Source organism: Thunnus thynnus, chromosome 9 (assembly GCF_963924715.1).
Source record: "Thunnus thynnus chromosome 9, fThuThy2.1, whole genome shotgun sequence".
Taxonomy (NCBI): domain Eukaryota; kingdom Metazoa; phylum Chordata; class Actinopteri; order Scombriformes; family Scombridae; genus Thunnus; species Thunnus thynnus.
Genome location: NC_089525.1, coordinates 33,856,596 through 33,879,426, shown reverse-complemented (window position 1 = coordinate 33,879,426; position 22,831 = coordinate 33,856,596). Strand labels below are relative to the sequence as shown.

At 40.5% G+C, this 22,831-nt stretch overlaps 2 protein-coding genes and 2 long non-coding RNA genes across 5 annotated transcripts in view; 1 reads left to right on the top strand and 3 right to left on the bottom strand.

Annotated features, from left to right (window-relative positions):
- The first annotated feature begins 1,087 nt into the window (after window positions 1-1,087).
- Window positions 1,088-19,338, top strand: LOC137188640 (ubiquitin-conjugating enzyme E2 2-like). 2 transcript variants are annotated; one of them, XM_067598218.1, is made up of 8 exons: window positions 1,088-1,501; window positions 11,651-11,714; window positions 11,821-11,852; window positions 11,969-12,046; window positions 13,288-13,393; window positions 13,930-14,023; window positions 16,824-16,874; window positions 18,656-19,338. In XM_067598218.1, exons 1-7 carry the CDS (start codon window positions 1,478-1,480, stop codon window positions 16,870-16,872), a joined length of 447 nt encoding a protein of 148 aa, XP_067454319.1. In that variant the 5' UTR covers window positions 1,088-1,477; the 3' UTR covers window positions 16,873-16,874; window positions 18,656-19,338. The 2 variants fall into 2 exon arrangements, with proteins under 2 accessions (XP_067454319.1, XP_067454320.1); XM_067598219.1 differs by lacking the exon at window positions 16,824-16,874 and having other exon boundaries at window positions 1,092-1,501.
- On the bottom strand, window positions 5,047-7,861 carry LOC137188642 (uncharacterized). Its single transcript, XR_010929460.1, has 3 exons — window positions 7,459-7,861; window positions 7,138-7,381; window positions 5,047-5,905 (listed from the first exon to the last, which is right to left on the bottom strand). It is a non-coding gene; the product is annotated as an uncharacterized lncRNA (long non-coding RNA).
- LOC137188643 (uncharacterized) lies at window positions 14,302-14,934 on the bottom strand. Its single transcript, XR_010929461.1, has 2 exons — window positions 14,835-14,934; window positions 14,302-14,749 (listed from the first exon to the last, which is right to left on the bottom strand). It is a non-coding gene; the product is annotated as an uncharacterized lncRNA (long non-coding RNA).
- Window positions 19,339-20,189: 851 nt separating the features above from the next.
- The window catches only part of nfkb1 (nuclear factor of kappa light polypeptide gene enhancer in B-cells 1), a 49,523-nt gene continuing 46,881 nt past the window's right edge, over window positions 20,190-22,831 (bottom strand). Inside the window, exons 23-24 of the mRNA XM_067598217.1 lie at window positions 22,482-22,620; window positions 20,190-22,294 (exon numbers count right to left, since the gene is read on the bottom strand). Of these exons, the coding sequence (XP_067454318.1) occupies window positions 22,200-22,294; window positions 22,482-22,620 (234 nt within the window). The 3' untranslated portion in view covers window positions 20,190-22,199. The remainder of the gene's footprint in view (window positions 22,295-22,481; window positions 22,621-22,831) is intronic.

The window sequence follows — 22,831 nt, the reverse complement described above, 5'->3', positions numbered from 1 at the left end:
AGCAGTGAAACCTGTTTTTCTTGCTGTAATCATTCCTCTTGTTCATACTGACCATTAGAAGATCCCTTCATAATGACCTTACAATGGAAGTGATGGAGGACAAAATCCACAGTGTGTCCACACAGTCATTTAAAAGTCTCTGTGAAGCTTCTATTCAGCTTCAGCAGTCTGAGTTAGTGGATATAGACATAGATATCAAGTGGATATCTGACACATTTACAGTCTTTTTAGCATCAAATTCCCTCTTTGTGTTTCCTCAGACAGTGTTTCCCTGTTGAGCTGCAGGTGGAAGTATAGTAACAAAAAGAGGGACTTTGGCACTAAAAAGACTGTAACGTTGAAAGATATCTACTTGATTTGACTCATTTCTCATAGAATTACAACTATAACATTACTAACATTATACTTTGACTTTCTTACATTTCCGATTTTATTTTTAAAATATTATAACTTTGTGAAAAATAAAATTACAGCTTTCTGATGAAATGTTATGATTAAATATTACTGTATTTTCTAAAATATATTACATATTTTTCTTATAAAATTACAAAGTAGTTCTATTACAACTTTTTATTGTAAAATTACAGTTATATCTTGTGATATTATGAGTTTTATTTTCTCATAATTACAACTTTTTCGTATAAAATATGGATCTGAAAGTAACTAGAATCTATTACTGTGAAATAAATCTATTGGAGTGGAAAGTACAATATTTCCCTTTAAAATGTAATGAGGTGGAAGTAAAAAGTACCAGAAAATGGAAAAACTCAAGTTAAATACAAGTACCTCAAAATTATAGCCGACTTAAGTACAGTAAATGTAAATGTACTCAATTACTTTTCAACACTGCTTTACTCTCTAATTTTTTTTTTCAAAAAAAATATAACAACTTTATTTTCAAAATGTCTGATTGTTTTCTCTAACAATGACTCCAACACTCCGTCGTAGAAAACAACAAAAAAAATTACAAGCATATTTTTATTTTTATTAATTTTAGCAGGTTAAACTTGCAGATAGAACTGTCATCCACCATGTTGTTTTGGGGTTTTTTTTCGGTGCCATGAAACAGTATCAGAGTGAGACCTCCTCCATGCTGGAAACAGCGTCAGAGTGAGACCTCCTGCTCCCGGTGCCTGACAGCTGCTGTCTGTGTGTAACGGAAGACATTTTGAGCCGCTGCGGTCGGTCCGGTCTGTTATATGAGTGGCAGCCTGAAGTCAGGGCTGACGTGCGGGAGAGTCAGTCACCAGACTGAGCTGTTAGTCGGCGAAAAAGACGCGATTTAAAAAGAAATCTACAGTTTAACCGTTGTGTGTATAGCCAAGCCTGCTAGCTTAGCGCCGCAAACCAAACGCTAGCAAAGTCCTAGATGCTAGTTAGTTAGCGTCACCTAGCTGGCCTCCTCCTCCTCCTCCTCCTCCTCCTCCTTCTCCTCCTCCTCCTCCTCCTCGACAGCCGGTCCCTTCACGCAGAGACGATGGCTTTAAAACGAATTTCCAAGGTAACGGATTCTTATTTCACATTTAATTTCAACCAAATTCTTAATATGTTTTGTTTTAAACGTATGTTTGTGCACTATTAGCTCGTTAGCTTGCTGCGTTAGCCTCACAGAACCAGCTGCTGCTGATGACACATTTGACATAAAACGTCAGATTATTGCTCTGGTTTCGTTTTTTGGGATGTCAGTTTGTAGAAGGAACTGTGAATATATTTCTGGGTGTTGTGTTTATATAGGTAGATGGTATTTAAGGCAGTTTTTAGGCTGAAATCCCCCCGCGGCGGGTGGTTTCAAATCAAACAAAGGTTCATTTTACTGATCTGATGTTAGCTTTAGCTTCAGTCTCAGTCGGGCCTTTAACTCAAATATTCTGTTTTCTGTTTTCACTCATTTAATCATCATATCTTCATATTTAGGAACATGTTGATCAGACTGTGGTTTGGCTGCCGTTCAACTGTCGGTTGTCATTTTAAGTCTGAGCTGTTTTGACCCTCAAATTTCTCTTTTCAAGTTTATAGTCAATAAATATTTATTTTAACAACATGTTTAAGTGATTCCGGCAGAGGCGGAAAGTAACTAAGTACATTTACTCAAATACTGTACTTAAGTACAATGTTGAGGTACTTGTACTTTACTTGAGTATTTCCATGTGATTATACTTTATACTTTTCAGATGAAGATTTGACACAATGGATAATATAACAAGCTTTTAAAATACAACACATTGTTAAAGATGAAACCAGTGGTTTCCAACCTTTTTGGCTTTTGACGTCTTACAAAAAGCAGTGTGTAGTCGGGGTCACATTTCACATGTCTATGAGTTGTTAACAGCTCCACCAAATAGTGATTTTTCCCTCTAAACTTCTCACATGCTTTCATTTCAATAAATGTTCAAATGATCCAATATTTCAGCAAAAATCAAAGATTAGAGAAAAAGTCCAAAAACTGAAAACAGATTTGTGTATCAGAACTTTGTTTTTTCTTCTTTCCTCTCCCATTAATCATCTCACCACCCCTCAGATTTATCTGCTGACCCTTTGGAGGGGCCCGACCCCTAGGTTGGGAACCACTGGACTAAACTAGCTAACTGTATATAAAGTAGTGTAAACTAGCTCAACCTCCAGCAGCTACAACAGTAACATGCTGCTCTAACACTGATGCTTCACTATTAATAATCTAATGATGTCATATATAATAATATATCAGTCAGAGGGACCAAACCACTACTTTTACTGCAATACTTTAACTACATCAAGCTCATAATACTTATGTACTTTTACTGCAATACTTTAACTACATCAAGCTCATAATACTTATGTACTTTTACTGCAATACTTTAACTACATCAAGCTCATAATACTTATGTACTTTTACTGCAATACTTTAACTACATCAAGCTCATAATACTTATGTACTTTTACTGCAATACTTTAACTACATCAAGCTCATAATACTTATGTACTTTTACTGCAATACTTTAACTACATCAAGCTCATAATACTTATGTACTTTTACTGGATTTTTCATGCAGGACTTTTACTTCTAATGGAGTATTTTTACATTGCAGTATTGGTACTTTTACTGCAGTAAAGGATCTGAATACTTCTTCCACTGCATTCAGATATATTTTGATATATTTTGAAAACAAAACTGTTAGATATCTTTCTTTCCTGAATGTAGATTTGTTTATAATAAAATCTTAAGTTTTATACATTTGGAAATTTTATTTTATATTCTTGAAGTTTAACAGCTGTTAAATGTGTTTTAAATCAAATATAGTTATGTTATAACAGATTATGTATATGTATTGTATTCAGGACTATTATTGTCTTTATTGATTAATCTGTCTATAATTTTAGTGATTTGTTATTAATGCATTAGTGTAAAAAACTGTGAAAAGTTCCTGGAGTCCAAAGAAGGTCTTCAGATGTTTTGTCTGACCAACACTCAAACCTTTTATAGGAGTGAAAAACACTTCACATTGTACATGTAGATTGTGCTTTACAATATATTTAAAGAAAAGATAAACATAATTCATACAAAATGGAGGAAAAACACAGTTTGTACATGAACATGTTTAAGCTAAGCTAGCAGTCGTATCTTCAGCAGGTATTCATCCTTTACTCCAGCTCACTCACATACCTCCATATAAAACTAAAATCAATCATAGTTTGATAAACAGTTTCCAACATTTGTCCATTTTAGTCCAAAATGGAGCCAATAATTCAAAAGTACATCGTGTTCTTATTGGATCTGATGTGACAGATGATGAACGACGTTTGTTCTTTTCAACTGTCGTCTAAATGTTTCCTGAATTTCATAGTTTTCCCTCAAAGTGTTCATTGCTCAGTTTAATGAACAGATACATTCAAACTATAAATATGTGTCGAGCTGCAACTAAGGATTATTTTCATTATTGATTAATCTGTCAGTTATCTTCTTGATTAATCGATTGTTTGGTCCAGAAAACGTTGTGATCAGACGACGTTTTACCCACAACTCAAACATGTTCAGTATTGGAGCTGGATGATTGCAGGTCTAAAATTGGTAAATGTTGTGCTGAGTGTAAAACCTCAACATGCTCACTGAAATGTGTCTGTTGTTGAGTTTTACTTCTTCATTTTAAGTTTCAGACTCTTATTTCATGTAAACAGAGTTCTTGTTAAAAACTGGAAGAAAAACTATGATTAACATTCCTGAGAATATCAGAAGTATTGTTTTGTAGAAAGTATTGCATCAACACTGGTATTTAAACATTTTCCAGTGTAGTTCCCAGTCTGACAGGAAGGTGAAGCAGATAGAAACTGATGTTTGGGCTCCTTCACGTCTGCAGGACAGTAGAACTACAAGACAGGAAGTGTTGGATGTGACATGTTTAGTGGAACACAAGCTCATTTTCAGTGAATTGATGAACAGACCAGTGAAACCATGTTGAGGATGACCAGTAAGTCAGTAATGTTTGATCCGTCAGCTGCTTCAGTCACAGTCGAGCGTCTGAATTCCCGACCGGCCGGATCTTAAAAAGCCTCGTTGCTGCCGGATAGTTTTCTCGTCCTGAAAGATGAGCCGTGTGTGCCGAGCCTGTGTGTCACATACCAGTTTGGCTTGAGGGAGACCTGCGAGATGGAAATACAAACCCCTCGTCCTATAAGCAGCAGTGTGTGTTTTCTCCCCCCGCGGCTATATCCTGATCTGTCCCCACGACTGGCCGAGTAAAAATAGACCTGCTGCTTACACATCAATAAATCCTGCTTCACATGTGAACTGCTGCAGTTTGAGGCTAAAGTTCAGCCTTTTCAAATAAATGTCATTCTCTAATTCACACTTATTTTCTCATCAATTCATCTGTAATTAAATAATTAATAAAACATTAATTAAGTTAATTGTTTGGTCTGTAAAATGTGAGAAAATAGTCAATAAAAATAGTTTCCCTTTAATGACAAACACTGAATAAAGTTATTTAGACTGTAGAGGCTGTAAAGAACAGACCTGTGTGTGTTTATGTGTGTGTGTGTGTGGGGGGGGAACCCCCCCCCCCCCCCCCCCCCCCCTCGGTGAGGACCGAAGCAACACGACCATAAATGACACCAAAACTCAGCAGAGACTCAGTAGAGTTTTTATTCTGTTCATTCGGTTTAGTTACTGTTAATAAACACTTCTGTGCTGCGTCTGAGTTTCATAATGACAGAAAACTCTGATTGTTACTAAATTGCATCCACATTTTGGCAAATTCCACAATATTCTGCGTTTTATAGTTGATTCCATTTTGTCTGTCATGAGCCTCCACAGTTAGAGGAGTTCAGGTATCTGCAGGTCCTCACAAGTCTTAAATCATTTAATTCAGTCCCCCTCCCAATAAAAACTCTTAGAGGCTGTTGAAGTGTTAAACTTCCTGTCTAAAGGTGTTGAATATTGTGTCTGTCCTGCTGTAGACAGTAAGATTAGTTGTTTTTTATACGTGTTTGCGGCTGTCGGGAGACGTTTTCATCTCTAAACTACAGTGAGACTGTTGTTATCTGCATCCAGATTCACTGACTGATTGTGTTACTCTGGATTATTGTTATAAAAAGCTGAGAAATAGTGACAAAATATGATATAAATGTGTGTGTTCTTAATAAATATGATCGACCTTATTGTCGCTACTGGTCTTCCAGTCAGGATCATCTGATTCTCTGAGGAAGTAAAACTCAACGTTGGGCTAATAAATCTAGAAACTCACTGACTCGATGGACAAAATAAAATAAAAAAATGTCTTTGTGTCATAAATGATGTTCTCGTTCTCTGGCACGCAGCATCACTCTTTTCACACATCGGAGCATATTGGCCCACGCCGTCGACCAATCAGGAACTGAGTAGGCTGGTCATGTGATGCGTTGTCAAACAGGAATCAGTGGAGCGTCATAAATACTGTTGAAGGAGAAATATTAAAGAAGGAAATCAGGAAGCTTAGAGTGGAAGAAATGGAAAAAAATATTTTAAAAAATGTATTAGTCATCAGTAGAGAGTCTGTTCCACTGTTAGCAAAAAAACTGGACAACCTTGTTCTGTTTTATTTACTTTAATAAAGATGAAACATGACAGTTAACTTTAGTCTTTGTTGATATTTGATAAACACTAATAAAGGCAGGTAGACTTCTGCCGTTAACGTTGACACGACCATGAACAAGATGTTAAAAATGTCTTAAATTTAATTTGGTTAATTATGCTGTTGCTTTAACAACAGCAACACATTCACTGAACACCATAAAATCATTTTTCTGAAGGTTATTTCAGTAATTTTGCTTACATATGACAATATAAACCTCTTGTGCCAGCTCATTTCACCTCTGACTGGTTCTCATACTGTACAGGATCCTAAATTAACTTCAGTCTCACCTGCCAACGTGGCTGCTAGATGGAAAAACTCACCGGCCAAAATAATAAATTGCTTTTTGCTATTTCAGTTTGCTATTATTACTCTAACATGTCATCTTGGTCTCATATGTGATTCAGTATTATAGTAACGTGCAGACGTCACATTAATGTAAAGACAGCAGCAGCTGAAATATGTAGAGATTTAAAGTTTGAAAATCCATCACTGAACACTTTTAGTCCTTTGTGTCATTATTTTCTACCACATGTCATCATTGCAGCACCAGACTCAGAACTTTATCAGGTCAATCAGATTAATACAAAGATTTGGCTATTTGTTTGTTTTTGTTCTTATAAACTATTATATAAAATCTGGCAACAGAAACATGACATGAGTTTCAATGATAAGAGTTATTTTATGTCTCAATTGAATGAATTGAATTTACCAGAAAGATCATGATTAACAAAATACTTATTATACTTATTATAATTATTATTATTATATATATTATTATTATTATAATTATTTACTACTTGTACATTATATGTGTGGCAACAAGCAACACTTTATTGAACTGTCAGATGTTTGAATGCGGTTCGATGGGACGTTGAGGGTGACGGCAACATTCACATCATATAGTAAACAAGCCAAGTTAGCCCTCCGAGCTAATGCGTGCTAACTACGCTAACGACTGGTTGGAAACGAGCACCGACACTTTTTGCCGACACTAGATATGAAATAAAAGCCAGAGACGATATCGTCGAGCTGCTGTGAGCTGTGATTTCACCGTTTCTAAGCAGAAGGCAGAAGATATTTAGCAGGAGCAGCTCCTCCTCCTCCTCCTCCTCCTCCTCTTCCTCCTGCCTCCGTCTCAGACTCAGCCTGGTTGAGATGATGTCCATCATGACCTCCTGGAAGGCAGCCGTCTCCTCGGCCTGCTGCTGCGTGAGCAGTACCATCTTCTTGCTTAGCTCTCGGGGGTTGGAAGCCCTGGACGCAGCACCTGGGGGGGGGTCCACAGCCGCCTGCACCTATCACAAACATTCACAGAGCGGATGTGACGACTCCACTCCCACAATAAATCTCTACATAGCTAGCAGATACTCACGTACTGTAACCAGAAATCGCGGGTTTGATGACTGATGCAGTTCCGTACGACACACGACGCAGCGCGGCAGATCTATCAGACTGGAGTGACAGTAAACCAGCAGCTTTCACCAGCACGTGTAGGAAAAACATTTTCTCCTACTGGTCTGAGCGGCAGATGGTCTCCATAATTTACTCACCAAACACTACATTTACCTGCATTTGGCGAATGGCGAGTGTTAATTTTGATACATGATAAATGTAAACGGCTGCAGTCTGTCAAGCATCTCTGCAGCATCTGTAGCTTTCACATGTCCAGTTCTACCAGTAAACTGTGGATTCATGTTGTTCATGTCATATCAGATTTACTGAGTGCAGCTGCTGACGGGAGAAAACATTCCTGTTCTGCTCCCAGCGATGATCACGAGTACGACACGTGTGGAACTGAAGAGGAATGAAAGACGTTGAGTTTGAGGGCAGTTTGAAAAGGTGCAGAGCACCTGAAACCAGTTCCACCAGTACCTGAGGGATATCTGAGCTGCAGTACTTACTGGGTCATGTTTCTGTAGTTACAGGATTGAAATGACAGAAGAGATGTGAGCTAGTTTAGAGGCTTTTTAGATGAATATCATGAGCTTTTTCCTTCTTTGTAAAGAACCAACTGTGTGATACAGACAACAGTGAGTCTGTCGTTAGTGATGAAGCATGAAGCACTACGATACTTTAACTGCTGTAGTGTTGATGGGGCAGAACAACAGTAAGAATATCTATATAATCAATGACCAACATGAAGGTCGACTGTATACCAGCTTACAGACAGACTACAATTCTTTACAAGAAGAAGAGTTTAACTTGAAGTATTTGTTTGACTCAGTAATGTTGGTAGATTACAGGTTTTAATGGCAGGATAGTGGGAGTCACTGGTGGAGCTGGAGATTAAAACTAGTCTGTGATTAATTGATAAAGTAATTGGCAGATGAATCCATGATAATAATCATTAGTTGCAGCTCTTCTAAAAGAGTAAGGAACAGAACAAAGCAGCTTAAATCCTTCATCAGGTAAATAAGACGTCATGCTGAACATGTTGTTGTTGTTCTAGTTGACTGTCAGCAGAACTCACCGTGTGTCTCTGAGCTCCAACTAATTTTCAATTTAATTTCCTCATAAAATGAAAACATGAAACATTTGACAAGCTTTTTCTTTTTCTTGTTTTCAGTAATATTTCTTTAGTATTTAAATGATGTTTCCGAGGTAACAGTCGTCATTTTGGTCTCTTCAGCGTCACCTGTGAATCAGCTGAAAGGGAGAAACACTGAAACACTGCCAGTCTGTAGCATCACCTGCATGTATGTGAACATTCATCATATCTATTCATAAAACAATAAAACGACGTCCTCCGTGGCGCCACTAGAGGTCAGAAACTCTTCAACCTGCTGACATGTTTATGGACTAAACAGTTTAATGTCGGCAGCAACTGTTGATTTTCATTATTGATTTTTAGAGCTGCAACGATTAGTTGATTAATTGTTAAGCACTGTGACAGAATAATTCATAATTCAATATTTTTTTCAGTAATTTTCTTAAATATGATGATTTGATGTTTTTCCTTTTCATATATAAACTGTTTGAACCGTTATATGTAGCCAACGTAAACTCTGAGGAGAAACGGATCTTTTTGGGTTTTGGATCGTTGTTCAGACATAAGGAGACATTTAAAGACACCAGCTTTGACTCTGAGTAATTATAACCAACATTTTTCACTATTTTCTTTATAGTTTACAGGTGAAATGATGAAGCATATCAATCAACAATGAAAGTAATTGTTAGTTGCAGCTCTAATTGATTAATTTGCCATTTCTTTTCTTGATAATAGAATATAATGTAGGAGAAAAGTGAAGAATGTGAATAATAATAATTTCCAGTATTGAAAGAGAATCAGTTTACTGTTCAGTTTGACAGAGAGAAGCAGAAAACAGCAGAACAGAGACGTGATGAAGCTCATCAGTGTTGACTGTCTCCTCCAGTCTGTCTGACCAGCAGTTAGTTATCAATACTCATCCTTTATTCTTCTTCATGCTGAAAAACAAACCTGTCAACTGCTGAAATGAGTTTCTGTCGATAGAAAACACCGGAAATTCAAACAAAAGTGGAAATATTTACAGTCCTTCCTGTAGTCTGGATATTAAAGACTCAGAATAAACTGATGAAGACGTCAGAACACACAAAGAAGAAAAACTGAACAACACGTAATGTTGGAGGTGTTTGACCAATGAACGCTTTGAGGGTGAAAACATTTACTAAAAATCATAACGATCCATAAATGTATCACACGCACTAAGTGACGAAGCCCCTGAATTATACTGAAAAATGAACTTTATTGTAATGTTTAAATTCAGGATAACTTTTAATGGTCATTTGTTATCTAAAGGCTTTTTTACTCCTTAAAAAACAGAAATCTGTTCATAACATCCATATAAGAACCTTTCATGTTTCTGTGTCATTAACTCTCAACTGAACGAAAGCTGCAGCTAACGATTACTTTTATTATTGATTTAATGTCAATTATGTTTGTGATTAATTGATTAGTTGTTTGATCTATAAAATGTCAGAAAATGGTGAAAAATGTGGATCATGTTTCTCAACCTGACGTCCTCAAATGTCTTTAAACTAAACACCGTCAGTCTGTTCAGGATAAACTGATGCAACATGTAAATGTCAACGACTTGGATGTTGAAGGTTTTATAGTTGCAGGCTAGCAGGCTAGCAGTTAGCAGGCTAGCAGTTAGCAGGCTAGCAGTTAGCAGTTAACCTTTGCTTGTCAGATGAGATCAGCTGCTCGCTGCTGCTGACAGAAGCAGCTCAGCTGGTTTGTGTGGGAGTCAGCTGACAGTTTAAACTGGAAATAGTTTGAGTGTAAAACCAGCAGCAGGAGACTAGATGGCAACTATAGATCATTTTCATTATGGATTCATCATTTTTTCCATATGATGTTTATAGTTTCCAGCATCTTTAAACATCTTATTTTGTTCAACCAGCAGAATCAGTTCACTGTCAAATAAAAACACACAAATCAAATCAAACAGCAAATATTTGGTATTTTTGCTTAAACGATTATTATATTATAGTTGCAGATTATTTTTTCTACCATAAGGCACCCCAATCTCCAGTTGCATTGTGGGTAATGTAGGTGTCAGGTCTGACGAGATGTCTTCGTTTCTGCTGCATCAATTATCTTCTTTTATTTATTTGTTTATCAGTGTTACAGGAGTAAATATTAATCTGTGCTGTTAATCCTGTTAGAATAAAGCTGTCAGCGCCCTCTGCTGGTCAAACATCTGTCCTCACATGTCTTCATCTGTGATAAACTGATACTGACAGATTTATAATCCCAGCTCGTCTTCAGTCAGACTCTTTGTTGTTTGGTGATAAAAGTCTCGAATCAGCATTTTAGTCTTAAAACTGTAAATTAATGAAATTTAGAAGCATTTTAATCCACAAAACATGAGATTCTAATCATTTCTACCTTCTCCTCTTTATTTTCTTTCTCCTCCTGTCCTCCTCCTGTCCTCCTCCTGTCCTCCTGTCCTCCTCCTGTTCTCCTCCTGTTCTCCTCCTGTTCTCCTCTTGTCCTCCTCCTGTCCTCCTCCTGTCCTCCTCCTGTTCTCCTCCTGTTCTCCTCCTGTTCTCCTCTTGTCCTCCTCCTGTCCTCCTCCTGTCCTCCTCCTGTTCTCCTCTTGTTCTCCTCCTGTCCTCCTCCTGTCCTCCTGTCCTCCTGTCCTCCTCCTGTTCTCCTCCTGTTCTCCTCCTGTTCTCCTCCTGTTCTCCTCTTGTCCTCCTCCTGTCCTCCTCCTGTCCTCCTCCTGTCCTCCTCCTGTTCTCCTCTTGTTCTCCTCCTGTCCTCCTCCTGTCCTCCTGTCCTCCTCCTGTTCTCCTCCTGTTCTCCTCCTGTTCTCCTCCTGTTCTCCTCCTGTTCTCCTCTTGTCCTCCTCCTGTCCTCCTCCTGTCCTCCTCCTGTCCTCCTCCTGTTCTCCTCCTGTTCTCCTCTTGTCCTCCTCCTGTCCTCCTCCTGTCCTCCTCCTGTCCTCCTCCTGTTCTCCTCTTGTTCTCCTCCTGTCCTCCTCCTGTCCTCCTGTCCTCCTGTCCTCCTCCTGTTCTCCTCCTGTCCTCCTCCTGTTCTCCTCCTGTCCTCCTCCTGTCCTCCTCCTGTCCTCCAGGAGCTAACTGATCTGTCCAGAGATCCTCCGGCTCAGTGCTCTGCTGGCCCCGTCGGTGAAGACAGTAAGATGATGTTATTTTTTTCTTCTCTCATATATAAACATGTAAATATGAACGTCTCAGCAGCAGAATAGATGAACATGATGAATCTTCCTCTTTGTCTCTGCAGTGTTTCATTGGCAGGCTACTATAATGGGGCCTGTAAGTATCAAACTGATGGTTGTGTAACTGTATCTCTATTATTATTATTATTATTATTATTATTATTATTATAGATGAGTTTGTATATAACTGATGTTCTGTGTGTCTCTGTGCAGCCGGACAGTCCCTACCAGGGAGGAGTATTTTTCTTGACCATTCATTTTCCTACAGATTATCCCTTCAAACCACCCAAGGTCAGTGAGTCCAACATCATCACTTCCTGCACTAAAACACTCTTTATATGATCGTATAACCTCGGCTGTCTATTGGTCGCTTTAGTGTGGGGCGGCTGCTCTGCAGGTGCGCTTGATTTGACTGTAACTGCAGTAACCGGGTGGAGATAAGAATGCTGTCAAAACTTGAATGTATAATTTCCACCTCAGGGGTGTTTGATTAAAGGACGAGTTCACACTTTTTCAAGTGCAGTGTTTCTTCTGTAATAGTACAACAAAATACAGTCATCCAGAAATCAGTTATCAGTAGTGTTCAGGAGCCTCTGTGTCGTTGCCATGGAAACTCTTGATGTGACGGAGTGCCACAGCTATCAGAGAGTGTACGGGATGCAGGTTAGCTAACGTGAGCATAGCGCCGCCTAAAAAGAGAAAAAGCTCTAATAACGCAGCTGACGGACAAACAAACGATACAGAAGTGGAAGAAGCTTATTCAGTCATCCTGTCCTTGTGAACACTTTGTTTTAAGTCTTGAATCTACCGAGCAAACAAAAATTTGAATGAAAATTGCAGACCAGCTGACTGAAGCCGACTGCGTGAATATGCCATTTAGGGTTTTTTTTTTTTTTGGTTTGTACCACCAGGCCTGAAAAACATTCAAGGGGAAACACTGAAGTGTGTCTTAAACCAACAGTCAGTCAAATGAACATTAAAGCTGTTTTTCTTGCTGTAATCATTCCTCCTGTTCATACTGACCATTAGAAGATCCCTTCATAATGACCTTACAATGGAAGTGATGGAGGACAAAAATGTATTTCAAAGTTTATCTGAAGCTAATATGAAGCTTCAGCGTCCAAATGAGTCAAATCAAGTAGATATCTTTCAACGTTACAGTCTTTAGTGCCAAAGTTCCTCTTTTTGTTACTATACTTCCACCTGCAGCTCAACAGGGAAACACTGTCCGAGGAAACACAAAGAGGGAATTTGATGCTAAAAAGACTGTAAATGTGTCAGATATCCACTTGATATGACTAACTCAGACTGCTGAAGCTGAATAGAAGCTTCACACAGACTTGTTTTAACACTGGAAACACTTGTGAACCTTTAAAGCCTGTGTCTGTGTGTGATATTTGCTTTGTGATGTGAACGAAGCGTCTTATTGTGATCTTTAACGGATCTGTTACAACAGACGTCCTGAATGAATCACTTCTGTCTGACTGAATGTTCTCTGATGTGTTGAACCGTCTGTTTCTTCCTTCCATCAGGTCGCCTTCACAACAAGAATTTATCACCCAAATATTAACAGTAATGGCAGCATCTGCTTGGATATATTGAGATCACAGTGGTCTCCAGCATTAACTATCTCTAAAGGTGAGAAACAGCCAAGATCCACAACATCCAGAACCAGTGAATAAACAGATATCACTGAGGGAACATGAAGAAATTATTGCAAATTTTAAAGTTTTACACATTTTTCACATTATTATTATTTCTTGTTCTTCCATCAGTGTGTAGTTGAGGCTGTTAGATGTTGATCTGTCAATCAGAACGAGTGTGAAAACCAGTTTGGTAGTTTTGTGCTTCAGGCTGACTGATGATTCTTATATAAAGACACACTTTCATGTTCATGTTCCAGCCTGTAAAGATTCTTTCTATGATTTCTGACAGTATTAATGATGTTTAATAATGTTCTGTAGAGATCTGTGTAATGTCAGAGTTGATCCAGCAGGTGGTGCTGCTGGCTGCTGATTGGTGTTCAGCTGTGACTCATTAACATAAATGACAGACATGTGACTGGAGTCATGAAGTGTTTTACAGGCTGTGATGATTCTGTTTACAAGAAGGATTTAATGAATCACATGTTGTAATAAGATGTTTGACACTGAGACTCTGCTTCCTGTCTGCAGTCCTTTTGTCCATTTGTTCTCTGTTATGTGACCCGAACCCTGACGACCCGCTAGTGCCAGAGATCGCCCGCATCTACAAAACAGACCCTGTTAGGTGAGTTTAAACCTTTCATCTCATTTTAATATAGTTTAATATAGTTTAATATAGTTCATAAATGATTCACATCTAAAAGATAAAAACATCAACAGTCACAAACCAACAGATAAACTCATCGGCTGCTTCAGATCATCTATAAACTACAAGTTTGCTTCAAGATCAAAGATCAGATCAGCGTCATGTAGCAGGTTGAAGCTGCAGCCATTAGTCCAGTAATCAATCAGTAATCAATCAGTCGATCAGCAGAAAATAATCAGCAACTTTTTTATTAATCGTTTGTCTTTTTTCAAGCAAAACTGTCAAAGTTTCTTTGAATCCAACGTCTCAAATATGATGATTTGCTGTTAATAAAAGATTCAGGACGTTTCCACCAGGAACCTTGAGAGGAACTAAACCTGCGGAGGAACCACTTCCTGTGACATACTTCCTGTAGGATAAAACACTTCCTGTGACGTACTTCCTGTAGGATAAAACACTTCCTGTGACGTACTTCCTGTAGTATAAAACACTTCCTGTGACATACTTCCTGTAGGATAGTTAGAAAAATTAAAACACTTCCTGTGACACACTTCCTGTAGGATAAAACACTTCCTGTGATGTACTTCCTGTAGGATAAAACACTTCCTGTGACGTACTTCCTGTAGGATAAAACACTTCCTGTGACGTACTTCCTGTAGGATAAAACACTTCCTGTGACATACTTCCTGTAGGATAAAATACTTCCTGTGACATACTTCCTGTAGGATAAAACACTTCCTGTGACCTACTTCCTGTAGGATAAAACACTTCCTGTAGGATAGTTAGAAACATTAAAACACTTCCTGCTCCAGAGGAAAAGTCCAGGAACTGAAGGGGGCGGGGCTTTTAGCACTGACAGCTGCTGATTGATCAAACACAGAAACTTGTTTGCTGCTTCATTCATAAAACCAGGAAGTGATGTAGTGTCATATTAAGATGAAGGACGAACGTTTACAGTTAATTAACGTTAAAACACAGTTTGGCTTCATTGTTTTTTCTATAAAACGTTCAGAACCTGAAAGACTGAAACCGTCAAACATTCACATGTGAGAAGCAGGAACCTGAGAACTCAATGATTAAAACAGTTGTCAATAAATTTTCTGTTGATCGACTAATAGATGAGCTCAGTAAACATTATCTGCAGATGGTTTAATGATGTTTAAGACCATCAAACAGTCAGCAGATCATCTTTTCATTCATGAAAGTCAAACATCAGTAAAAAGATACAACAACATGATCGCTGTTGTTTCCTCTAGTCAGTAAAAACTTTTCATCCTTCATGGGTTTAATAAATGTGGTAGAAACACAAACATGAATGCAGAAAAAGGACTTTAAGTTCCTGGAAGGTTTCATTTAAAGAGTGAGGATGAAGGGCTGCAGTGAGGATGAAGGGCAGCAGTGAGGATGAGGGTCTGCAGTGAGGATGAGGGTCTGCAGTGAGGATGAGGGGCTGCAGTGAGGGTGAGGGGCTGCAGTGAGGATGAGGGGCTGCAGTGAGGATGAGGGGCTGCAGTGAGGATGAGGGTCTGCAGTGAGGATGAAGGGCTGCAGTGAGGATGAAGGGCTGCAGTGAGGATGAAGGGCTGCAGTGAGGATGAGGGGCTGCAGTGAGGATGAGGGGCTGCAGTGAGGATGAGGGGCTGCAGTGAGGATGAGGGTCTGCAGTGAGGATGAAGGGCTGCAGTGAGGGTGAAGGGCTGCAGTGAGGATGAGGGGCTGCAGTGAGGATGAGGGTCTGCAGTGAGGGTGAAGGGCTGCAGTGAGGATGAGGGGCTGCAGTGAGGATGAGGGGCTGCAGTGAGGATGAGGGTCTGCAGTGAGGATGAAGGGCAGCAGTGAGGGTGAAGGGCTGCAGTGAGGATGAAGGTCTGCAGTGAGGATGAAGGGCTGCAGTGAGGATGAAGGGCTGCAGTGAGGATGAGGGGCTGCAGTGAGGATGAAGGGCTGCAGTGAGGGTGAAGGGCTGCAGTGAGGATGAAGGTCTGCAGTGAGGATGAAGGGCTGCAGTGAGGATGAGGGGCTGCAGTGAGGATGAGGGTCTGCAGTGAGGATGAAGGGCTTCAGTGACGATGAGGGTCTGCAGTGAGGGTGAGGGTCTGCAGTGAGGATGAAGGGCTGCAGTGAGGATGAAGGGCTGCAGTGAGGATGAAGGGCTGCAGTGAGGGTGAAGGGCTGCAGTGAGGGTGAGGGGCTGCAGTGAGGACGAGGGGCTGCAGTGAGGACGAGGGGCTGCAGTGATGAGCTGCAGTGAGGATGAGGGGCTGCAGTGAGGATGAGGGGCTGCAGTGGCTGCAGTGAGGATGAGGGGCTGCAGTGAGGATGAGGGGCTGCAGTGAGGATGAGGGGCTGCAGTGAGGATGAAGGGCTGCAGTGAGGATGAAGGGCTGCAGTGAGGATGAGGGTCTGCAGTGAGGATGAAGGGCAGCAGTGAGGATGAGGGTCTGCAGTGAGGGTGAGGGGCTGCAGTGAGGATGAGGGGCTGCAGTGAGGGTGAGGGTCTGCAGTGAGGATGAGGGGCTGCAGTGAGGATGAGGGTCTGCAGTGAGGATGAGGGTCTGCAGTGAGGGTGAGGGTCTGCAGTGAGGATGAAGGGCTGCAGTGAGGATGAAGGGCTGCAGTGAGGATGAAGGGCTGCAGTGAGGATGAAGGGCAGCAGTGAGGATGAGGGTCTGCAGTGAGGATGAAGGGCAGCAGTGAGGGTGAGGGGCTGCAGTGAGGGTGAGGGGCTGCAGTCAGTAGCAGCTGTATTGAAGCAGAGTGTCCTGCTGCTTGCTCTCAGGTATAACAGACTAGCCAGGGAGTGGACAGAGAAGTACGCCATGCTGTGAGGGTAAGACTCAGCTGACTGAAAGCACGTTGATGAAAGCAGCATGGCTCCACAGACGCTGAGTGGCTGAATCTACAGGACTGTTACTAACATCGAGCTCCAGTTCAGACCGATACCGTCGAACTAAACAACCCACAGAAACACAAAGCTCCGGTTTATCTCTCTCGTCATCTCACTTCCTGTTCAAGTCAAACAAACCTGCTGAATGTTAAATCTGCTGATTAAGCAGGAACCTCCGCTGTCATGTGACTGTGGTGGAGGAAAACACAACCCTCTTCACCCTTCAGTAAATCATACAGAGAAACAGCAGAATATGAACTTTGTCTTTTTATTCAAATGACCAAACAACAAACCCGACTGTTGGAAATAAAGAAGAGTGGCAGAGACTCATGAATATAGATTCATTCAATAGTAATAAAAATGAAATGGTGCGTTTGTTGGGGACTATTTTCAGCGGCGGAGTGTTTCTGGCAGCAGGACGGTGTGTTGAAAGGATTTAAATGTTGTTTATCTGAGTTTAATTCTTTAAAAACATTTTCCCCTCTTCTCATTTCTCAATTTGTACATCCTCGATTCCTTTCCTCACCTCCTCTCCTCGCATCTCAGTCTCTCCCACCTGAGATGTGAGTGGAGGAGGCGAGGAGGAGGAGACATGAGGAGAGAGGAGTCGAGGAAACAGACATTTAACAAAATGAGACGTCCTCGCTTCACAGCCGTCATGTCGATTAAATATAAACGTGCTGCAGAGCTGCATCATCTGTCTGTAGTTGTGTTACAGCCTCTGACAGAAGAGCAGAACAGTGTTCATGACAACTTATATATTTACTTTGAATTCAAATGACAACATGACAAGAATGTACGGATGTCATATATTGTTATATTTTATTTAACACACACGCACACACGCACACACACACACACACACACACACACACGCACACACACGCACACATCCTTTATATATTTTATTGTGTGACGCCTCTTTTATCACGTGTCAAAAAACTTCCACAAAGGAAACACCTGTGTATCCTCGCTTATAGCTCCTCCGGCAAGCCTCCTCCCTCCTTTCCTCCCTCCTCCCTCCTCTCTCCTCCCTCCTCCCTCCTCCCTCCTCCCTCCTCTCTCCTCTCTCCTCTCTCCTCCCTCCTCCCTCCTCCTCTCCTGTCTCCTCCCTCCTCTCCTCTCTCCTCCTCTCTCTCCTCCCTCCTCCTCTCCTGTCTCCTCCCTCCTCTCCTCTCTCCTCCTCTCCTGTCTCCTCCCTCCTCTCCTCTCTCCTCCCTCCTCCCTCCTCCCTCCTCTCCTCTCTCCTCCCTCCTCTCTCCTCTCCTCTCTCCTCCCTCCTCTCTCCTCGAGATGTGTTTTCTGAATCGAGACGTCCTTAAACACGGCGCGCTGAGATCGGTTTCTGGGTGACGGGCAGGAGGACGGAGGAGAGAGGAGACGAGGAGACGAGGAGGCACAAAATAGAGAAATGAGAAGAGCCGTTTGTTTTAGGATCATAATGATAAAAAAAGTTAATTAATGTTTTTATTTATATATAAAATAAAATGAATCTGCGGATGTGATTGTTGTGTTTTTAACTCTTAGATGTTGATTTGTTTGTTTGGAGGAGATGCTCAGATGTCAGTCGGCGCTCTGTTCATGCAGCTGTTTGTTTGTTTGTTTGTTTGTTTGTTGTGAGTGTGTGTGCGTGCGTGCGTGCGTGTGTCTGCATGGCATCTTCCTCTCAGCCTTTTTAACCAGCTGATGATGATGATGATGACTGTTGTTTTGTTGTCTTGCAGGTACAACAAGACAGCTCAGGACTGGACTCAGAAATACGCCATGTGATCCTCCTTCTGCTGGAATAAACTTTATTTTTCTCATCGGGCCACGCCCCCTCCCCCCCCTTGTCCCGCCCCCCTCTCATCTGCCAATAACAGCAATTTGTTCAGATTTCATTTTTGTCTCCATCCTCAACTTAAATTCATCCAAACGCTTTTAAAACTTTTCTTTTTTTTTTGATTTAAAAACAAGCGAAGGGCTGAAGACTCGGAGCTGTCAACGTGCCAACCGCAAAAAAAAAAAACAGAAACCACAAACCAGGATCCAGCCTGGTCTCTGCTAGACCCGACCCCGAACAGAGAACTGTTACAAATAAATAAAAGCTGCAGGATAATATGAATAAATAATAATTTAATGCATGTCAGTGATTGGTTCTTGTGCTGCTGAGAACAGATTTTGTCCGAGTTTAAAAGAAATGACGACAGCTTTTTTTGAGGTTTTTCTGTTCTTGTTTTCTTGTTTTGTTGGTTTTTTTTTTTTTGGTTTGTTTTTAGACGAGAGAGCCGTTAGTTCATCCATCATCCACAACACTGTTCTCCTCTTTTTGCACTGAAGATGAAACTTAAAGCTCTCAACGGCTGATTGATCAACTAATAGCTCTGATGTTTGTTTTTTTTTTCTCAATAAAGTTGAACAAATTGCATCTTTGTTGTTGTTGTTGTTGTTCTGTTTGTGTCGATGGTGGTTTGGTGAGAAAGTGTGATGAAGTGAACTCAGACAGGAAGGACACTACTTTTATTTATGAAGTTTAAGAAGGTAAATAAACTGATATTAAAATTAATACACAATTAATACTGTTGCTTAAAATAAACAGATCAAATATGGACATGTTGAAGCTCATCATGACTCTTATTGTGATGTTTATTGTGCAGCTTCTTTTACTTTGTTAACTTTATTTTGTTCTCTGGGGACAGAAGCAGAACAGGAAGTGACACCGTGACCACGAACGAGCAGCTGCAGGTGAGCGTTTCACACTCAGAGATCACGTGGACGGACACCACTGCTGCTCCACTACATTTATTTAACACAATGGATAATATAACAAGCTTTTAAAATACAACACATTGTTAAACCTTTTTTGGTTTTTGACGTCTTAATGAAAGTTGAAATTTCAGGTTTCATCAGTGGGCCGAATATGTTTTTCCTGGAGGGCCACGTTTGGCCCACAGGCCGCTGTTTGCCCACCACTCTGTGGCTCTCAGCTTGGAGCCCGTCGGTTCCTACTGAAGATGTAAATCTTTATTTAAAACACATCACAAATATGCAAGTTTCATTTTTAAAAAGAGGTTCAGTAACTTCCTGAAGCAGCAAACCTGCAAATCTCAGTTAATAAATAAATATTTGGATGAATATTGAAGCTGCTGCTGATATAAATTTGACAAACGTATTAACTGAATGATTATTTCAATTAAAAGTTGTGGAAAAAATTAGAAATATAATGTAAATTCTAATAAATAAATGAACCCTGAACATGGACATCATCATACTCAAATATATAAAAAACAACTTTATTTAAAAAATAACAATACGACCAATTAAAAGCACAAGTTGAACTGTACAGTGCAGGGCGGAGATATAAATATCATCTCTGTTACAGACAGCTTTGGTTTCACACTGAGAAGGGACTACAACTCCTTTACAGCCCTGGACTTCCTTTCCCACAATGCCTTGTTTATTACTGTATATATTTATTTATGTATTCTGATGGCGCTAAGCTAGCGGTTCCCCTCCTGCGTCCAGTCTTTGTGCTGAGATCTCCATCTTCTCGTCAGGACTCAGAGGAAGACACAAGGTCACTAAATGTCAGATCGAACATTCATGAAAAAAAAAAAAAAAAACAGGTTTTTTTTTTTAAGTTCGTTAGCTGTTGCAGTTTTCAGTGATGTGACGAGCCCTTAGAAATAAAAACCACTTAACAATCAACCTTTATAACACTTAAAGGAGCCGTTCAGATCAGTTCAAGTCTGTTCTAACACAATAACAACACGTCTGTCTGTTGTTCATATTTCATACATTAATATCGATTTTTAATTGTTTTTGTTGACGAGCTGCGATGATTAATCGATTTGTCAGAAAATTAATCTGCAACTTAATAATAATCGATTTATAGTTTGAGTCATTTTAAGCATAAATGTTTCTCAAACGTTGCAGATTTGCTGTTTTTCCTCCTGACAGACAGTTAATATTATATTACGTTAATATTTCAACATTTTAGACTTTAAATCAGACAAAACAAACAAACTGAAGACGTCATCGAGGCCTCTGAGAAACAGTGAAGGCAATTTTTACTCTATTTTTTTTAAAATAGAGATAATTATTCGCAGATTAATTGATAAAGGAAACAATTGTCTCCCCGTCTGCTCAAAAGCCAGATTATTAGACATTAGGCCTCTTTGATTAATCTCATTTATTTAAATCTTTACAAAAGCCAAACTATAAAACCACATGTTGACGTTTTATGTGGTTTTATGTGTCATTGAACTTGATTTGTGTAAATCTGCGTCAGTCTAAAATGTTTTAATCATATTTCATTATTAATTTACTGTCGACAGGTTTAAAGTCTGGTGTGAGATTCACTTTAGTAGATTTCACTCGTTAATGAACTCTGGTCTGTTTTGATCAGACGGGTCAGTGAACGGTGACGATCAGCTGTTTAAGCTGATGTTTGTTGTGAACGTGTGTTTACGTCCGTCGGAGCCTTTAAGAGAGAAATCTGACATTAAAACGTTTCTCCAGACGTCACCGGCAGCGTTTTTCTGACTGTAGTTATTAAGAAGCGTTTAACTGTTCAGTACAAAGCTCTGGAATGATAAAACATCTCTTTTCATACAGACGTGTGACTGTTGTATTCATAAAGACTTGAAACAATCTGAACTTTTCTTTTAAGGCGAATGAGCCTCTTTTACAATCATTTCAGTATTAATAGCACCTTTCCCCCTGCAGACACGTCAGACATCAGCTACAGAACAAACTGTAGGAAGTTTGTACAGAAACGAAGCTTCACTGCTGAGCAGCTTCATCAAGATCCTAAAAATCCACCGTCCACCAGGATAAGATCCCAATAAAGGTTACAACAACAGTTCACTGGATTATCAGATCAATCATTATTCTACCGCAGGATGTTTTTAGTTGAATTAGTCCTTTAAAGCGACTGCGTGTTCGTCGCTCGGCGGGAACACGGATACGTTCTTTGGTTGAGCTACTGGCCGAACTGGTGGAGTGTAGTGTGGCCAAACATTTACAGTCGTTTGCTTTTTAATTCGTGACTTTGTTTTCTTTACGTTCATTCAAACATTTCAGGTTAAAAAAATGTTAAAAGGTTTGTGAGGAAACATTCAGTCCTGAACGCCGTCGTAGAGAAGCGTCGCTGCTTCTAGAGGACAAACTCTTCATCTGCAGCGATGGATGGATGGATGATTGATTGATTGATGGATGATTGATTGATGGATGGATGATGGATTGTGCTTTCCCTGATACCCGGCTGGAGACGGACCAATCAGATGGTTACGCTGTGGAGAGCTCCACCCCGCTGTCACACACCCCGCTGTCGATCCGAACATCCACCTTCAGATCCTGAACCTGAGCGCACAGAGCTTCACCTGCAGAGAGAAACACCGCTGAGTCATCACCGCCATCGTCGTCGTCATGGTGACGGCTGCCAAACTAACTGACAGGTCATGTGACTGGACAGTAGGCCAGTTTATTTGTGTAGCACATTTCAACAATTTGGAAATAAAAAGAAGCTAAAAGGGAATAAGATGAAACAAGAATAAAAGTAGTGCTCACCGGTCGTGTCATCGGTCGTTTCCTCCTCTTCCTCCTCCTCGTCGTGGCGACACAGCGCCTCCTCCAGGACGCTCAGCGCTCTGCACTCGCCGACTGACCTCAGACCAGCCAGCAGATCTCTGACCGTCCCGCCGGAAACCTGCAGGATGAAAACAGTCAAAGCTTCAATCCGGACGCCAGTCGTACGAGACGTGACGTGACGTGACGTGACGTGACGTGACGTGACGTGACGTGACGTGACGTGACGTGACGTGACGTCATCAAGTCTGCGAGCGCCGAGCCGCTCTGACACGGACTGAAGACGTCCAGTAACTGAAAGTCTGTAAAACATCTCAAAGTGTTTCCTCAAC

Bases quoted from the DNA above. Each gene is read 5' to 3' on its own strand.
- LOC137188640 (XM_067598218.1), top strand. From the start codon at position 1,478: ATGGCTTTAAAACGAATTTCCAAG. The intron at 11,715-11,820 runs GTAAGATGATGT...TTGTCTCTGCAG, and splicing joins TGGCCCCGTCGGTGAAGACA to TGTTTCATTGGCAGGCTACT. The intron at 13,394-13,929 runs GTGAGAAACAGC...TCCTGTCTGCAG, and splicing joins AGCATTAACTATCTCTAAAG to TCCTTTTGTCCATTTGTTCT.